General features: G+C 46.4%; 1 protein-coding gene across 1 annotated transcript in view; it reads right to left on the minus strand.

Annotated features, from left to right (window-relative positions):
- Positions 1–30: 30 nt before the first annotated feature.
- GLS (glutaminase) overlaps positions 31–15,948 on the minus strand; it is a 63,554-nt gene continuing 47,636 nt past the window's right edge. Inside the window, exons 15-18 of the mRNA XM_040070522.2 lie at positions 4,782–4,843; positions 3,785–3,861; positions 3,571–3,634; positions 31–3,218 (exon numbers count right to left, since the gene is read on the minus strand). Coding sequence (XP_039926456.1) covers positions 3,062–3,218; positions 3,571–3,634; positions 3,785–3,861; positions 4,782–4,843 — 360 coding nt within the window. The 3' untranslated portion in view covers positions 31–3,061. The remainder of the gene's footprint in view (positions 3,219–3,570; positions 3,635–3,784; positions 3,862–4,781; positions 4,844–15,948) is intronic.

Here is a 15,948-nt window from a genome sequence, read left to right on the forward strand (position 1 = left end):
TACCAATAAAACCCAACAGCACCACCATCATCTTGGTATTTCCATTTATTATGCTGTAAAAAGCAACACTATCTGGATTTTATTTCTTAAAATAAATAACTTTCATTTTCAGAACCAGTACAGCTCAAGTTTAGATTCATTCATGGGAAACTGCTAGAAATACATTCATCACTGTCTAGTCCCCACAATACAGAATCTAAAAGTCAAGATCAGCCCAGTCAGTTACAATGACCAGAAGTACACTGCCAGTAAGTATAGTCACGGATAGTCCAGCTCTGAAGCAAAAAAACCTGGTACAATACAGTTTGTTCACAAAGATAGGCTAATTAATGCTAAGACTACCACAATATTTCTGAGTACAAAGCATTAAGTTAGCTGAACAATTTTAGGTTGTGATACAGAAGAAACATATATGACATAAAAACAAAGGAGTGGGGGAATCTTCTTTGGAGCATAAGGAAGTCAGCGTTGGATAAGATAACCAAAAGCTATTTACTGTAAAATCTACATGTCAGTGTCATGAATGATAAACAGCCAAACCAATGTACTGCATATATTTATATTTATAAATAACGCCATGTCTAAGTAGCTGCATCGCTGAATTGGACATTACAAAATATTCCATCTTCTCACAATGAGAAAATACTAAAACTAACCAGCAAAAATGCACTGAAGCTAAGACTGGCTAAAAGCACTCGGTGTGAAAGCATTAAAGTTTAGGGACAGCTATGATCTTCAATGTTAGCTCAGTTAAAATCCTTCTTTTGGTTTTGGTTTGTTTATATCGTGTACTATCTAATATAGCTGTGTTTACAAATGCCAGCTTGAACAACGCAATGTCAGTTAAATAAAGCTAAATCAGGTATTTTTCTGAGAAGCTACAGAATGTGTTGTAGTAGGGGCAAAATAGGGATTAGCACTGAAGTTCGTAATTCTGAACTAGGATCCATCTGAAAATATTCCTTTACGCTGAAGCCCATAAATCTTTTGCCTTGTGCTACCCAGAGGCGATTTCATTTAGTTCTTGGTTACAACAGGGGTGGCCGTGACACAGGATTGAAGAGAATAGGTTAAAAGCTTTCAGAAAAATAGCTGATCTTCAGAAGAACAACAACAAAAACCTCACAACCCAAAAAAACCAAACCCAACCAGCTTAAGAACAGGAGGATTCTTGAGAAAAAGTGTTTGATAACCACGCCAGCCAGCTTCGAGATGCTATTTGAGGGCTTGAGACTTTCAGACTCTTTCAAGATTTCATTCATTCATCAGGACAGTTACTGCTTGTGATGAGTACCAAGCACTTTTCCACGTGGCTTGTCCTCCCTGCAGGGGAGGCAGTATGGCATTTCAACGAGAGACTGTACAGGAACTTGAAAGGATTTATTCTCAACTATACTGACCTGCTGGGTCGCTCTGGAGAAGTTACTTCTCTCCAAGCCTTAGTGTACTCTTTGCTAAAGGAGGGTAATGTGGTTCAAGATCGTCTTTATAAAGTGCTTGGGCCATTCTAGGAAGAATTTGGAGATTTTGGTGCCAAAACACAGAAAATTTGAACTCTCAGACCTACTACTGACTTGTACATGACGTGCTAGGATAAAAACCACCATATACACAATTCTCAAGCACAATCTCCTTTTCCATGTGCTAAATGGTTCCTGCCTAAAACTCTTGTGCTAAAATCCTTGCCTACGTCCTACAACTGTAGTGTTTTGTGAATATCTTAAAAGTGACTGCTCACTTCTGAGGTTTTGTGCCACACTGCCAGCAGAAGCAATTCTACATGGGACAGGGAGCTGTGGCAATGGTGGACTTCTGCAAACTACAAACACCTGCATCTACATTTTCCACAACGGGGCACGTGCCACGCTGGCTTCAGTGGCAAGACAACGAATGCCACCATTCACCATAAAAGGCATTTACCTACTCGTGTTCCTGGTGCTGAACTCCTGTCCTACACCAGGGGAATCCCAGTGATGCAATATCCTGCTCCCTGGTTGATGGCAGTGCAAGAAGAGAACGTACCCCAAAACCTGGCTTATCTCCTGCTCTGCTCCTGTTTTGATTGGCTCTATGCTCCTTAAAGCTGTTTCACTCCATCCGTGTTCCTTACTACAAGTCTAAACGAGCTCAGATTGACGTGTAGGATTTATTTGGTTTGGTTCTTTGCCTGTCAAGCACTTCCGTTGCCCTCGCCGGCTCCTGGTGCAGCCCCCAGGGGTAGTGCAAAAATACCTACAAGGAACACCCGCACGGAGTGGAAGCACCCGCGTTCCCCGCCCACAGGGAAGGACTTTAGCAGCTGAACTGGAGAGAGAGGAGGGAGGCAAGACAAAGGGAACTGAGAGAAACGCTCCCGAGACAAAAAATCCCACAACACACCGGTGCTACAAGTCACATTCCGCTACGCCATTTGGTCAAACAAACCTTAACACACACGTTCCCTGACGAGACTATCTCTAAGAACAAGCCTAGACCATTGACAAGTGTCACCTATATACTCTGTGATATTTATATTATGTAAACAAGGTTGTGTGGAATTCTTTTTTTCTATTTTTTCCCAAAGATAAGTGCAGATCCTTACTTAACACACCCAGCCTAAATCTACATCGGCATCCTCAGCTTTCAAGAAAACCTCACTGACGCTCACACCTGACAGTACTCTGGCTCATCCTGGCCATACTGGAAACAGAGGGCTAAAGAAACAAAAATTCAGCAGAAAAGTTCCTGACCACAGACTAGAGTTCACACAGAACACAAAAATAAATTAAGTAGTGCACAGTAAAGCCAACGACAGCTAAATATTTTTATACATCAATTATATGCAGCATGAGGTAATATTGCTCACATTATGGAGGGAGATTCTTAGTCGGTTTTGTTTCTTTTTGAAGAGATTGGATTTGTCCTGTGCGTATAGAAACTCCTGTAACGTAACACTGAAGTAACAGAGACTTCTGTAAAATATATACCACTATCAGATAGAAACACACACGCTCTTCATTACTTATGCATACCACAATTAAACAGGTAAGTGATTTGATTCTTAGGATCTAGCTGAAGATGATTATAGTAAGCCATCCAGATTTTTATGAACCGTTCGGTTCTCTTTCCCGTCGTTGTTATCCTCTGATGGCGTGTACTGGACCTGATATTCTTGAAGAATTTTAAAAACATCGTGGTGTCCAAAATGTAAAGCTTCATCCATAGGAGTGTTATTCCACCTACGAAAAGCAGCACAGTTTTTTTAAGATCAGCAGGTTAAGCACAAAAAGCACCACAAATCCAGTTCTTTACATACAGCACTAATAGTTCAGCACACAGACCACACTCGGCTCAGTAATTGTGGAACTTCATTAAGCTGAGCATTACCTTTGAAATAATGGCTTTAGTGGTTCATTTTTCATTCCTGCTCAGTCTGCAGAACCTACAGAGAACCAGTAGGATCCCATTCCCCCGCTTCAGTGGACTGGGCTCAATACATTCCACTCTTATTTGACAATCACCTCTCCCCATGGGGTCTAGGGAAGTGTTACTGGAGCATCGCTCCTCCAAAGCTGCAATAAAAACACTCACCTGTCTTTGGGGAAAGGATTCACTTTGCACGCTTCCAGCAGAAACTTAACGACATCCACGTGTCCTACAGGAAAAGCAGTTTTGTGAGTGCAGGTACTTCTAGACATCCATTTCTGTGCAGACAAAGCAGGAATGCACAGAGACAGCAAGGACGTTCTAAAGCAAGCTGACAGACAGACAGACAGACAGCAAATGCTGTGTGAGGAGCCAGTACCTTCTGCAGCTGCCACATGCAGGGCTGTCCGTGAGTCGTAGTCTCTTTGCTCCATATCCATTCCTGACAGAGCAAACCTTAAAGACAAAACAAAACAAAAGAGACTGCAGAGGTGTCTTACGTGATTTAAAGCACGTTACAGAACCAGCGTGGAATGAGATCGCTCTGCCACAAGAGGATGTAAACAGCACCACGAGCACATCCTATCTTTGCTGATAAGGAAAGGGGCTTTGGCTTTAAAGTTTAGTGCCTTAACTTTATTTCTGCTCTTTAGTTGTCATAAATAAAAATAAAAGATCTTTGCAGAAAACAACAGTCAACACACCTGATTTAAAATCGTGCATGAACAAGCTAAGCCATGTAAGGCAAAGTAAATTTATAGCAGGTGAGAAAATCCTAGGAAGTTTCCCAAATCTAAAAATCCCAAGCAGCATTAAGGGATTGAGAGAGTTCTGCTTCCCACTATGGTGCCCTGGGACAGCAGTTAAACTATAACCCATTTTTCACCCACTAGTTATATTTAGATACAGTCTAGCCAAATTAATGATTATTTAGCCCCCCACCATTATTACTTCAAATTTTGCCAGATTCTCCTCCAGATTTAAAAAGCAAAGGTAGATGTCCTAACTTGTCCAATAACAATGTACATTTTCCAACCTGAATTTCTGTGTCACTTTCAGAATCGAATGTTAAAGCAGGTGTACAGACAGGATTTTCTGCCTTTGCTATTAAAAAATGGTTAAAGAAATTGTTTTACTGTGATCCAAAGAAGTGGAACACAATGGGATTCAGGGTAGTGTAAGGGGACCTTTTTGATGTTTGCATTTGGGTCTTTTGGTTGGGATTTGGGTGAACATATTCCACCTCTAGCTCATGCAGCTCAATGTCCCCAACACAGACACAGCGCATGTGCATGTTCCTAAATAAACAACAACAGCAGGAACCAGACAAGCAGCATTCCTTGTTTATAATACTCCCAAACCCATCTGATTTTTACCTCCGGAGTGCAGACACGTCCCCTGTGTATGCAGCAAACAGCAGATTTATCACAGACTTCACCTACAAGGAGAGATTAAGTTCCAGTTTACTGCTCTTCTTTCCTCAAAAAGAAAACCCAGTGGGGCCAGCTGGCCCAGTGCTTATGAGCTTGTTAATTGTATCCCCTTGCCTGGCCACATTCTGCAGTACTGCAAGGTCTGCCTTTCCAAGGCTGAAGTCCCTAAGGACAGTAAAAGAACTAAAACAAATTAACTTCTGCTCTGTTGTGGTAAAAAAAAAAAGTGAGCCTTGCTCTTTGGGCAAACCGTACCTCTCTCTTCAGCTGCCCAATGACACCAAGTATTGAATTGCACAGACAGCGTCACTCTGCACAATTTGCAAAGCCATGAACTCCTCATAAGGCAAACTCACTCTGGAAAAGTAGTATTTTTATTTTTTTTTTATTAACTGCAAGATTCTTAATGCCAGGAGAAATCTATTGCCAGCAGAAGAGAAGAAATTATACCCTTTTTTCTACATATTACAGATTACCCTTGCATACATCCAACATACAGACCTTCCTCAAATAAACCATTTTAAGCAGTTCTGTTATGTAATAAGCAAGGTTTCCAGGCAGATAAAGTTGGATCTTTTTAGATAAATATGGGCTTAAAGCACAACACAGGTAAAGTCTCTGCTACGTAGTGCTTTCTCTCAGCTGTATTAATTACTCTAAGTAAGAAATTATACAGTCAGGGTACAACAACCTTGTCCCGTGCATATTTTTAACACATCCTGGCTGTAACAACTCTGCAGCTTTTAAGAGGCAAAAATGACAAGCTAGATGGTTTTAAGTATCCCCATCAGCTTCTTTCATAAACTGACATAGCCACTCATAGGCACCATTTCACAGTAATTTCCAGTAAACTTTCTAAATGCTGCTTTGCTTTCCAAGTCTACGAAGCTCTGTCGCTGCCACCAGCCAAGTAACAGAGATAGAAGAGGGAGCTGATGCTGCACTGACCTTCTACAACAAGGAGGAGAAACAAACAAAATGAAAAATCCCCACCCACGAGCAAGTCTCCCACGGATTTCTGCAAGAACACTGGCGCGTTTCCACAGGGCCACAGACGAGCCAACATCTGCGCCTCTTCTAAACCAAAGCCGTGGAATTTCTTGTTTTTTACACCCCAAATATGCACTGACGCAAAGAGAGACCGAAGGATTAGGAGGCACGGAGGAGACACAGAGCCACCCTCACACCAGTACCCACAAACTCCTGCAGCTCCTTTCCAGTCTGCACGATGAGGGCTGGAAGATTAAGATCTGTAGGATTCCATCCCTTCTCACGGGGCTCTGCCCTGCTGGGCTGTCCCTAAACCCGGCTGGCTCCAAGGCTGGGCCCCCAGCCAGGCTCTCTCAGCTCTGACCCCACAACACCTTGAACTGTGGCAAACCTGACAGACCCTCTCACCAGTGTTGCAGAGGACTGGTGCTGAGCCATCCTACTCCTCCCACAAAGATGTTTTTGTTTAGACTTTCTGCCACAGCCGAAGCAGTGTCCAAGACTCCTAAGCAGGTCAGCGGGGCCCTGCTCGGGAGGCAGAGCCGGCCACCGCAGCTGAGCCCTCCCGGCCCACGGGCAGCTCCCCACGGCTGGGCTCAGCCCCTCTCCCGCCCTGGCGCAGCATCAGCCTTGGCAGGACGCAGGGAATGAGCTGCTGGGAGCAGCCGGCAGGGCTGGGGTCTGCCACTGTCGTGCACCCCCGCACGGCTCCCGGGCTCCCCAGGGGAAACACCAGAGCCAGAGCGAGACGCCAAAGCCGGCACAGACAGCGCCTGTCAGGCACGGCCTGCAGGCTGAATGCAGCTGTGAAAGGGGAACTCAGGGTGAGCAGCTCCACATTTCATCGACGTGATTCAGGCGCTCTCCCCAAACACGCTGGGGCCCCGCAGGCTGGCGGCACTCCCCTGTTTCAGGTCCTACAGGTGATGAATACTCTCCCTTTTCAGGATCTGGGATGAGCAAAGGACACTCTGTCTTTCAGAAAAACCATTTCAGAGGTAACTGACCACTTTGGCTGGGCTTCTTGATGTTTCTCGGAAATGCAAATATATATTAATGTAATAAAATAAAAATAGCACGCATTCCTTTCTTCAAAAAACAACTTTCCAACTGCGGTCAGAACCCAGAATCCTGGGTTCAGCTGAACATTTTGCTAAAAAGCTATTTTTGTTTTCTATAATGATGTGACAAAACGTAACTTGGAGATTCCTGAGGCTTTGTAACACAATCACCTTAGATCACGTCTCTCAGCAGCCTGGGAGAGGTCAAAGCTGCTCCTTCCTTAAGATAAATCAAGTAAAATCAAAGGTTACTTCACTTTAAAACTGAACGCCTTGATAGATCAAAACAAAAACAAATACAAGTCCAGACAAAAAGATCTCCGCTTGTTTACCTCAGGAGGAAATTTGTTCTCTGTCCAATACTAAAAGCAACGGGAACAAAAAGCAGGAGAAACCCAACAAATTCAGCAGAGTAATTATCCAAAGCTGGTCAAAGATGAAGTCAAGCTAAAACAAGCCAAGTGTGGCCATAGTAGCTGAAAAATCCTTTTGGGACAACTTCCTCCTGCTTCTAGAGAGACTTCAATGATTTTATGGGAGAACTGGACTGGATTTGCTACCAACAAAACACCTTGACCCCATAACTGCACCCTACTGTAACAGCAGCATAGAACAGGGCAAAAAATATACAAACTTCATAAGGTATGAAATGAAACTGCTCAGAAGGCAGCCACAAACAACAGAAGTTTTATTGACTTCACATAAAAAGTGAACTCAATAAAATTTAGGAATCTGCAAACACAAAATACGTTTTGAACTCATAGTAAGAATATATCATCTCCACAAGCCTCTTATGGGTCTTCTTTAGTTTTCAAGAGAATATTAATCTAAGCAGCATATATACTAATTTATTACATAAGAGGTTGCTATTTACAGTGAGAACAACTTCCTGTGTGAGCAGCACTTGCTGCCATAAGCTTTGTATCTGTGCAGAATCTCACTTAGGCTGCCACAAAGTCAAGCAGAAATTCTCTACCCAAAACTCACAGTGTACTAGCTTGAAATAACAGGGTCATTGCAAAAAAAAAAAAAAAAGAAAGAGCAAAAGGCAGAAGAAACTCTGAAGTGGCAGCAGCAAACATACGATTTTGGGATTTTTTAAGCGTAGGGGAAAAAAACCCACAGTGATCATGACAGATGAGCTCTATGCATTCAAACTAAGTAGGGCACAAAGCAACTCATTTAAGTGTTTAGAGACTCTGTCATTGAGTTTCTCACCAAGTGGTTCACGAACATTCTGTGCTGGTGTTCTGATAACTGCACTGGTGAACACAGGCTTCCCAAATGTTTAGAAACACAAAGTTCACCTTCAACCCAACAGCCACGAATTACCTTTTCCTACTGCACGTACTTTCCTAACTATGAAAATGTAATAAAAGGAGAAGGGATGGGGTCCCTTTGCTTTACAGGAGCTGCATGGATCACACACTGCCACACAGCTGCACAGCAGGATCAAACCCAAGCAGGAACTGTTGCACCTTTTGTCAAACAAGAGAGAAAACCTGCATGCACTGAAGCAGAGGAACTTTGGCAGCTCTCTTCTCACTATGCCAAGAATACGGAGCACTGCTCGCTCAGCTACAATGAGACCCTCTCTGTACAGCAGTCTTTCCTGAGCACTGGGTACAATCCTGTTATCCAGGCAGTGAAACCAGCAAGGAAAGGTTCCTCAGAAATACTCATGTCACTCAATGGTAGAAATCAGAAGCACAGTTCACACTGTCAGGTTAGTAGGTGTTAGAGGTCTTGGGCTCAGCTGGACAAAGCTATGAAGAATCCAAGTCCTGCTTCACATCGGAGGTGGCCAAATGACCAACACCTCCAATTAATGATTCGGTGAGTCTGTGGGTCAGGATGTGAGCAGCTCAAGAAAGAAAAATCAAGACTCTTTTTACTCAAGAACTGCACCGAGGTCAAGTTAAAGCAAGGAAACAACCGGAGCTGAGAGTGGCAGGAAGTCACAGCGCTGCAGCAGATATTTCAGATAAACACAGGGGATGAAAAGGCAAAAAATGAAAGAGAAAAAACACCGCTCCAAAACCCCAAATGGACAAACTGAGTGAGCTACAGCAGTGCCAGTTGCAAAGCAAAACTCAGCATCAAAGTGACTCCTAGTCCAAAGCTTTCCTATCAAAGATTTAAACATCTCCTGAGCCTGGTTGTGCTGAAAGTTTCAAAGAAGTCTCCCTCAGGCAGCAGTGCTGACGTGAGCGGAGGCTCAGGAACGGAGGAACTGCAGCAGGGAGCTCGTGTGGGCCAGCACACAGCAAGTGCACAGCTGTGCCCCCTCCTCGGCAAGCACAAAGGACTTGGGCATGACAGCAGTGCTCCAGGGTTGGTTTTCAAGTTCTCAGTGTACCAACTGGGAAAACTTAATTAAAAAAAAAAGTTTAACTTCAGTATTAGTATGCTGAAGTTACTTATTGCAAGTGAGATTTGAACAACATCCAACTGATCTGAAAGGCTTGGCTGGAATGTGGGAATAGCCTTGATGGAGTATTTGTAACAAAACAGTTCTTCCCTACATGAGCTGCACACCCAAACCCAGACTTACTTAAATAATCTCACGATGACTAATAGCAAATGCCCACACGAGACTGAGAGAGAATCACTTCTCTCTTAATGGAAAGCAGTTTAGAGGATTTTTTCTAACTGAAGAAAAAGGTGTTTACCACTGCCTGGCTCTAACGCCATCCACAGAACACCTCTGCAAACACTTCACCGACAGCACACTGACATTGTCAGCGGCACTAAGACAGGAAACTGAGGCCCAGAGATGGAAACGCACTGCTACAGTCTCGTGGTGAAGCGAGAGTGCCCTGACACCTTCTGCCCACGGCCTGTTCTTCAATGCAGAACAACCAAACCTCGAGCAGCAGCCAAAGCCAAGCAGCTGAGCACAGCAGCAGTGTGCTCTGTCCCCCTCTGCTATGGCTGCAGTGCCTCCAGCACGGCAGGGACAGCCTCTGCCCCGCACTGCACTTGGGTCAGGAGGGAAAAGCCAAACAGCTGTGCATGTTAGGAAAGCAAATCCTTCAGAAAATCATTAATTTGCCTCAAAGCCGGATTAATTCCATGAGAAGCTCTTCGCTAAAATAGTCAGGGAATCTAGATTTTCATTTCCTACTGTGTCCTGCTTCCTGAGAATGCTCCGCCCTCTCTAATTTCTTTGAGAACATTACAGAATTACCATTCTGAAAAAAAAGTATTACTTCCAACTTTGTTTCTCCAGGTGGCTGAGCAGTACAGTCAAGCCCTGTAGTTTATAACAGTGCTGCTCAAAGCAAGCCAAACAAGAATAAATAAACAACTCCCCTAAACTTTACAACGCTCTTTCCATGATATTTAGGGATAATGCCACAGGTTAGCCTTCTGGAGAGATGTTCAAAATAAAGAAAGAAAGGTTTGAATGGATCTTGTTTGTCAGGGACTTTGCTGCATATGAACTTTACTGAGTACCAGACCAAGTGTGCTGACAGGAGACCTTCAATTACAAGAGGAGTCAAAAAGAGAGAGTAGAGCCAGCTGAGAGAACACGTGCACCACGCTCTTCTCTCACATCCCATTTTTTGTGCTTAAAATGGGACGCAACATTTCCTCTCAAGGAACCCTGCCCGTGTGGCCAACTGGCTTGAAGAAAAAAGTTTTAAACATTCCCCTGCACGGCACAGTGGTGTAGTGATAACCTGGGATTTCAATTTCAGTGCCTGACTTCCCTAATAACAGGTGACTGTCACACCAACCACTGATGCACTGGGAGCTCAGAAAGGGTGCCAGGTAAGCAGGGCTCTGGCTTACGTTCCCCGCAGGCTCCTGCCGAGGCTCCCAGCCCAGGAGAGCTGCACAGCAATCAGAATGCAGACCAGAGCAATCAGCCCAGCTCCTCAGAAGTGTCCCCGAAGCACACTTCTGCGTGCCACTAATCCTGAGCACGACTAATCTGCACCTGAGACACCCCGGCTGCCTCCCCGGGGCACCTGCGCCCGCACCGAGGGTGACACAGCACAACTCCACAGCTCCTGCTCCAGTCTGTCAGGTGCCATTTCCAACCAGCACATTGTTCCAGCCAGGATGCTCCGCATTTTCCACACTGGAGACACCAATGGTGCATGGCGGGGCGCGCAGGAGCCCGGCACAGGCCCGGCTCTCCAGCCACTGCCCCAGCACACGCCCGGCTCTCCAGCCACTGTCCCGGCACACGGCCGGCTCTCCAGCCACTGTCCCAGCACACGGCCAGCTCTCCAGCCGCTGCCCCAGCACACGCCCGGCTCTCCAGCCACTGCCCCGGCACACACCCGGCTCTCCAGCCACTGTCCCGGCACACGCCCGGCTCTCCAGCCACTGCTCCCGGCACACGCCCGGCTCTCCAGCCACTGCCCCGGCACACACCCGGCTCTCCAGCCACTGTCCCGGCACACGCCCGGCTCTCCAGCCACTGCTCCCAGCACACGCCCGGCTCTCCAGCCACTGCTCCCGGCACACGCCCGGCTCTCCAGCCGCTGCCCCAGCACACGCCCGGCTCTCCAGCCACTGCTCCCAGCACACGCCCGGCTCTCCAGCCGCTGTCCCGGCACACGCCCGGCTCTCCAGCCGCTGTCCCGGCACACGCCCGGCTCTCCAGCCGCTGTCCCGGCACACGCCCGGCTCTCCAGCCGCTGTCCCGGCACACGCCCGGCTCTCCAGCCGCTGCCCCGGCACACGCCCGGCTCTCCAGCCGCTGCCCCGGCACACGCCCGGCTCTCCAGCCGCTGCCCCGGCACACGCCCGGCTCTCCAGCCGCTGTCCCGGCACACGCCCGGCTCTCCAGCCGCTGCCCCGGCACACGCCCGGCTCTCCAGCCGCTGTCCCGGCACACGCCCGGCTCTCCAGCCGCTGTCCCGGCACACGGCCGGCTCTCCAGCTGCTGTCCCGGCTCACGCCCGGCTCTCCAGCCGCTGCCCCGGCACACGCCCGGCTCTCCAGCCGCTGCCCCGGCACACGCCCGGCTCTCCAGCCGCTGTCCCGGCACAGGCCCGGCTCTCCAGCCGCTGTCCCGGCACACGGCCGGCTCTCCAGCCGCTGTCCCGGCACACGCCCGGCTCTCCAGCCACTGCCCCGGCACACGCCCGGCTCTCCAGCCACTGTCCCGGCACACGCCCGGCTCTCCAGCCACTGCCCCGGCACACGCCCGGCTCTCCAGCCACTGCCCCGGCACACGCCCGGCTCTCCAGCCGCTGCCCCGGCACACGCCCGGCTCTCCAGCCGCTGCCCCGGCACACGCCCGGCTCTCCAGCCGCTGTCCCGGCACAGGCCCGGCTCTCCAGCCGCTGTCCCGGCACAGGCCCGGCTCTCCAGCCGCTGTCCCGGCACACGCCCGGCTCTCCAGCCACTGCCCCGGCACACGCCCGGCTCTCCAGCCACTGTCCCGGCACACGCCCGGCTCTCCAGCCGCTGTCCCGGCACACGGCGCGGCTCAGCCGGCTCAGCACAAATAGATCGTTAAGCTGCCCAAGGTGAGCGCCCGGCCACGAACGGGGATTAACGCTCCAGAGCGCGGCTCTGTCTGTTCCCACGGCTCTGCAAACGGCCAGGGACTGACATGGAAGGCAGAGCAAAGAGTCTACACGAGTCACCGGCAATTCCACAAGGTAATACAAGCTCCAAAATCGACAGGGAGTCCCTTTCACAGTGGCCCTGTTCAGCAGCTTATCCTACAGCTGATCCCCTGCCGAGGGTCACCAGGGGATGCAGCAAAAAGCAATCCCCCCCTCCCGCTCTTGGGAAGAACTGCGGATTTTTGGATGCTTATTTTATTAATGGAAAACAATTCCTGAAGCCCAAGTTGCCAATGTTAACACTGCTCTTTCAGAGTTTACCTACAGACACCAAGAAAAGTAAACCTAGAGCACAAAGCAAACCCTTTAATCGTCCACTTTTTACACACTGAACTTGTAACTCAGCTAGGCTGAAGTGCAGCCTTTAGAAGGCTTTTTCCCGGTGTGTAAGGTTTCAAAATAAAGTAAAAAACAAACAGAAAAAAAACCCTCACACCTGCACAAAATGAATTTTGGCATTTCAACTCTGAAACTAGAATGAAAGTGGTCCCTAAAAGGACAAAAACCAGAGATGGATCTGAGAGTGGAACACACTAGACAGGATCACTTATTTTACAAATAGGCCATTTTTTCATTTACATTTAACTTTCAGTAACCTGCAATCTACTCTCCAGCGTCCACATACAAGGATATTGTTGGGGAAAAAAAAATCCGGTCTAAAAGAGACAAGCATCGTTTTCCTTTAAAATACCTTTGCTCAATATGAAGGCAAGTTGTACTTCATAGGGAAAGAAATCTCAATCAAAAGCCCGTTTTTGCAATGGAACTTCTGCTTTGTTTCCCATGAAATAAAGTGGAACTTATTACCTAAGGGTAAATAAAGCACATACTTTACAAAGTCAAAACTAAGACTGAACTACAGACAAATACCCAACCAACCTGTAAGCCCTGCAAGCCCAGCCAAGCATCACCTCCATTTCTCAGCCAGGACCTGACCTGTCTGCCCCACTCCAGTGCCAGCCGCCTGCCAGGACACAACTCCCACACCTAAGTGCCGCGTTTTATTCACCAAATGAATCCTAGACTAGTTTAGATGCCCACTCAGGTGAGGACTGGCTCTACAGCTTGCTGGTGAGGTTCTGTGCATGAGTATTTTTAGGGATGGACAGTGCTCAAGGCACTCGAAGCAGCCTCTGGATTAAGCCTCAACATTACCCCATTCTACAGGAAATGCAGTACCACAAGAACAGGAGATTTCTCTAAATAACTTCCTGAGGTACATAAAATTTCAATAAGTGATCAAATGACCCCACATAGCTCTACAGCAACCCAACACCGACTGCTTCTGACAGAGCCTCCTGCCCTGACTTCAAACAAACACAAGAGTCTTAAGAAGTTATAAACTTAGAATTCCTTGGGAGAGTCTTTGTTCCCACTACACTATAAATAATTAGAAGATGCATGAATAAATTAATTCACGTACATACACACATTAAAACATGGATATATTTGAAAACACGGACGAGGCTAGTTGTTCCATAAAAACTTTCACTTCTTCCACCACCTCTTTAGGCTATTTTCTGTCCTACTGATCTTTGTTTCCTCATGTAATGAAACAAATGTACAAAAATAACTTCAGAATCTGCCAATATTACTCTGCCGTATTTCAAAACGGGAAATGAGATTTTGTCAGGTATTTCCTCAGTTCCTTTTCTAACCCTTTGACTATCCCTTCTTTTCCTCTAGATGGTGCAAGGTCCTCCCTCTTCACAGCTGGGGACAGAGGATGATACCCAGCTCCTTCAGTTTTACCAGGCGTGGGTGCAGCGCTTATTTTTGGACTCAAAGCTGCCACCACGGAGTTTATTTCGGGAGTCTCCCTGGTGAAATTAACTTGAAATGCCCTTTGCACAGCAATTATCCATGCAGTTTGTGCTGTTGACACCAAACTAACAGACCAACAGAACGCTTATTTATTCCTCACTGCAGTTTCCAGCAGCCCTGCTCAAGCACAACCCATGAGTGTACTGCAATACTGAAAGCTGCTTGTCCCATGAGTGATGTCTAGACTGCAGCCACACCAGAGGCTGTATTCTCATGTATCCAAACACAAAGCAGCTCTAAACCAACTGTGCTGCTAGAGCTGCAAAACCCTCAGGCAAGCCAACACACCAGCTAGTTATTACTTTTATTTAAAGCTGGGCAAAATCCCAGTAGGTATTAAATATCTTCTTCCAATTCAAGATTTGTTTCAAATCCAATCTTTTAGAATAAAGCTAATAATTTTCTCATTCTCAACATTTTTGAACTAGCTGGTAGACACTGACCAAAAAAAAAAAAAAATTTAATGGTCCTAAAAGTGTCTGCTTAAAATCCAAAAACAGAGCAAGAAGTTTCAGCTAGGTTCAGTTCATACACAGGAGCACAAACATTGAAACAAGCCTGCACCAGTAGCTCAGTCTTGAAACTTGTCACAGAAGCTATGCATGCAGGTGACTGTAAGAAATAATTAAATCAAATATACACACCAAAGGTTTCTCTTGACTCCAGGACCCTTTATCCAGCCTAAGAACAAGTGTCAGTCTGTTTCACTGGCAAACAGATGGGCTAAGGCCGCTAAAGGAGAAGCACAGCTTTCCTGAAGGGAGGGCTGCGCAGAGGTGGTTTGTTCCCCTCTTCCATCTACTGGCATCAAATGGATTTCCATCATTCATGTTTCTCTGAGTCAAGCCTTTCTGAGAGAAGTACTGCATTATGCCACCCAAAACGGCCAATTACAGTATTGATGCTACATGCTACAGTAAACTGCATTTCTCTATTCATCCCTGCCTGAAGTCCTTTTTTTTTTTTGTAAAAATACTTTAAATTAATGGAGGTTTTCAAAAGCATCTAAAAATAGTATTTACTAAAACTGAGCACAATACCGTAACAGTTTGTCCATTTTTTCTTCTCTGTTACTATACTAGTCTGCATAAAATTTAAAAAGCTTAAGGACACAGGAAGCAGCAACTGTGAGCAGAAGTTACTTTTCCTCCAATCACATTTGGAGCCATGAAAGACAGAATCCATCTCTTCCAGCACTCTTGCTCATAAGATGACCATCAAGCGGACACAAGTTCCTGGAAGAAGTTTGTAACACTTGTATTCCTCAAAACAACATCTCTCTACCTGTGAATTCACCCTGAACACTATCAGGCAGGAGGTGCAAGTTCTTCAAGAGTCCAAAAATATTCTTTGACTCATATAGAATAAAGCGAGAGTCACAGATAGGACTGAGCTCAGTTCTACAATTAATTCAGCCAATGCATGCTCAGAGAGGATTACATTTAATTATTCTAATTTTTAAATGCTAAATGAGATTTAGATTCTTGTAAATTACATTTGACATAATCTATGTTTCCAATATAGTCTGTGATCCCATAGGTATAGTATGCTTCATGCTCTGCTTGGTTTTACTCAAGTGCCTGAAACACAGAGCAGCCCTTGATGATGGCAAACTACAGAAGCAGAAACCTTGTTTCAAGG

This window comes from Hirundo rustica, chromosome 7 (assembly GCF_015227805.2).
Source record: "Hirundo rustica isolate bHirRus1 chromosome 7, bHirRus1.pri.v3, whole genome shotgun sequence".
Classification (NCBI taxonomy): Eukaryota; Metazoa; Chordata; class Aves; order Passeriformes; family Hirundinidae; genus Hirundo; species Hirundo rustica.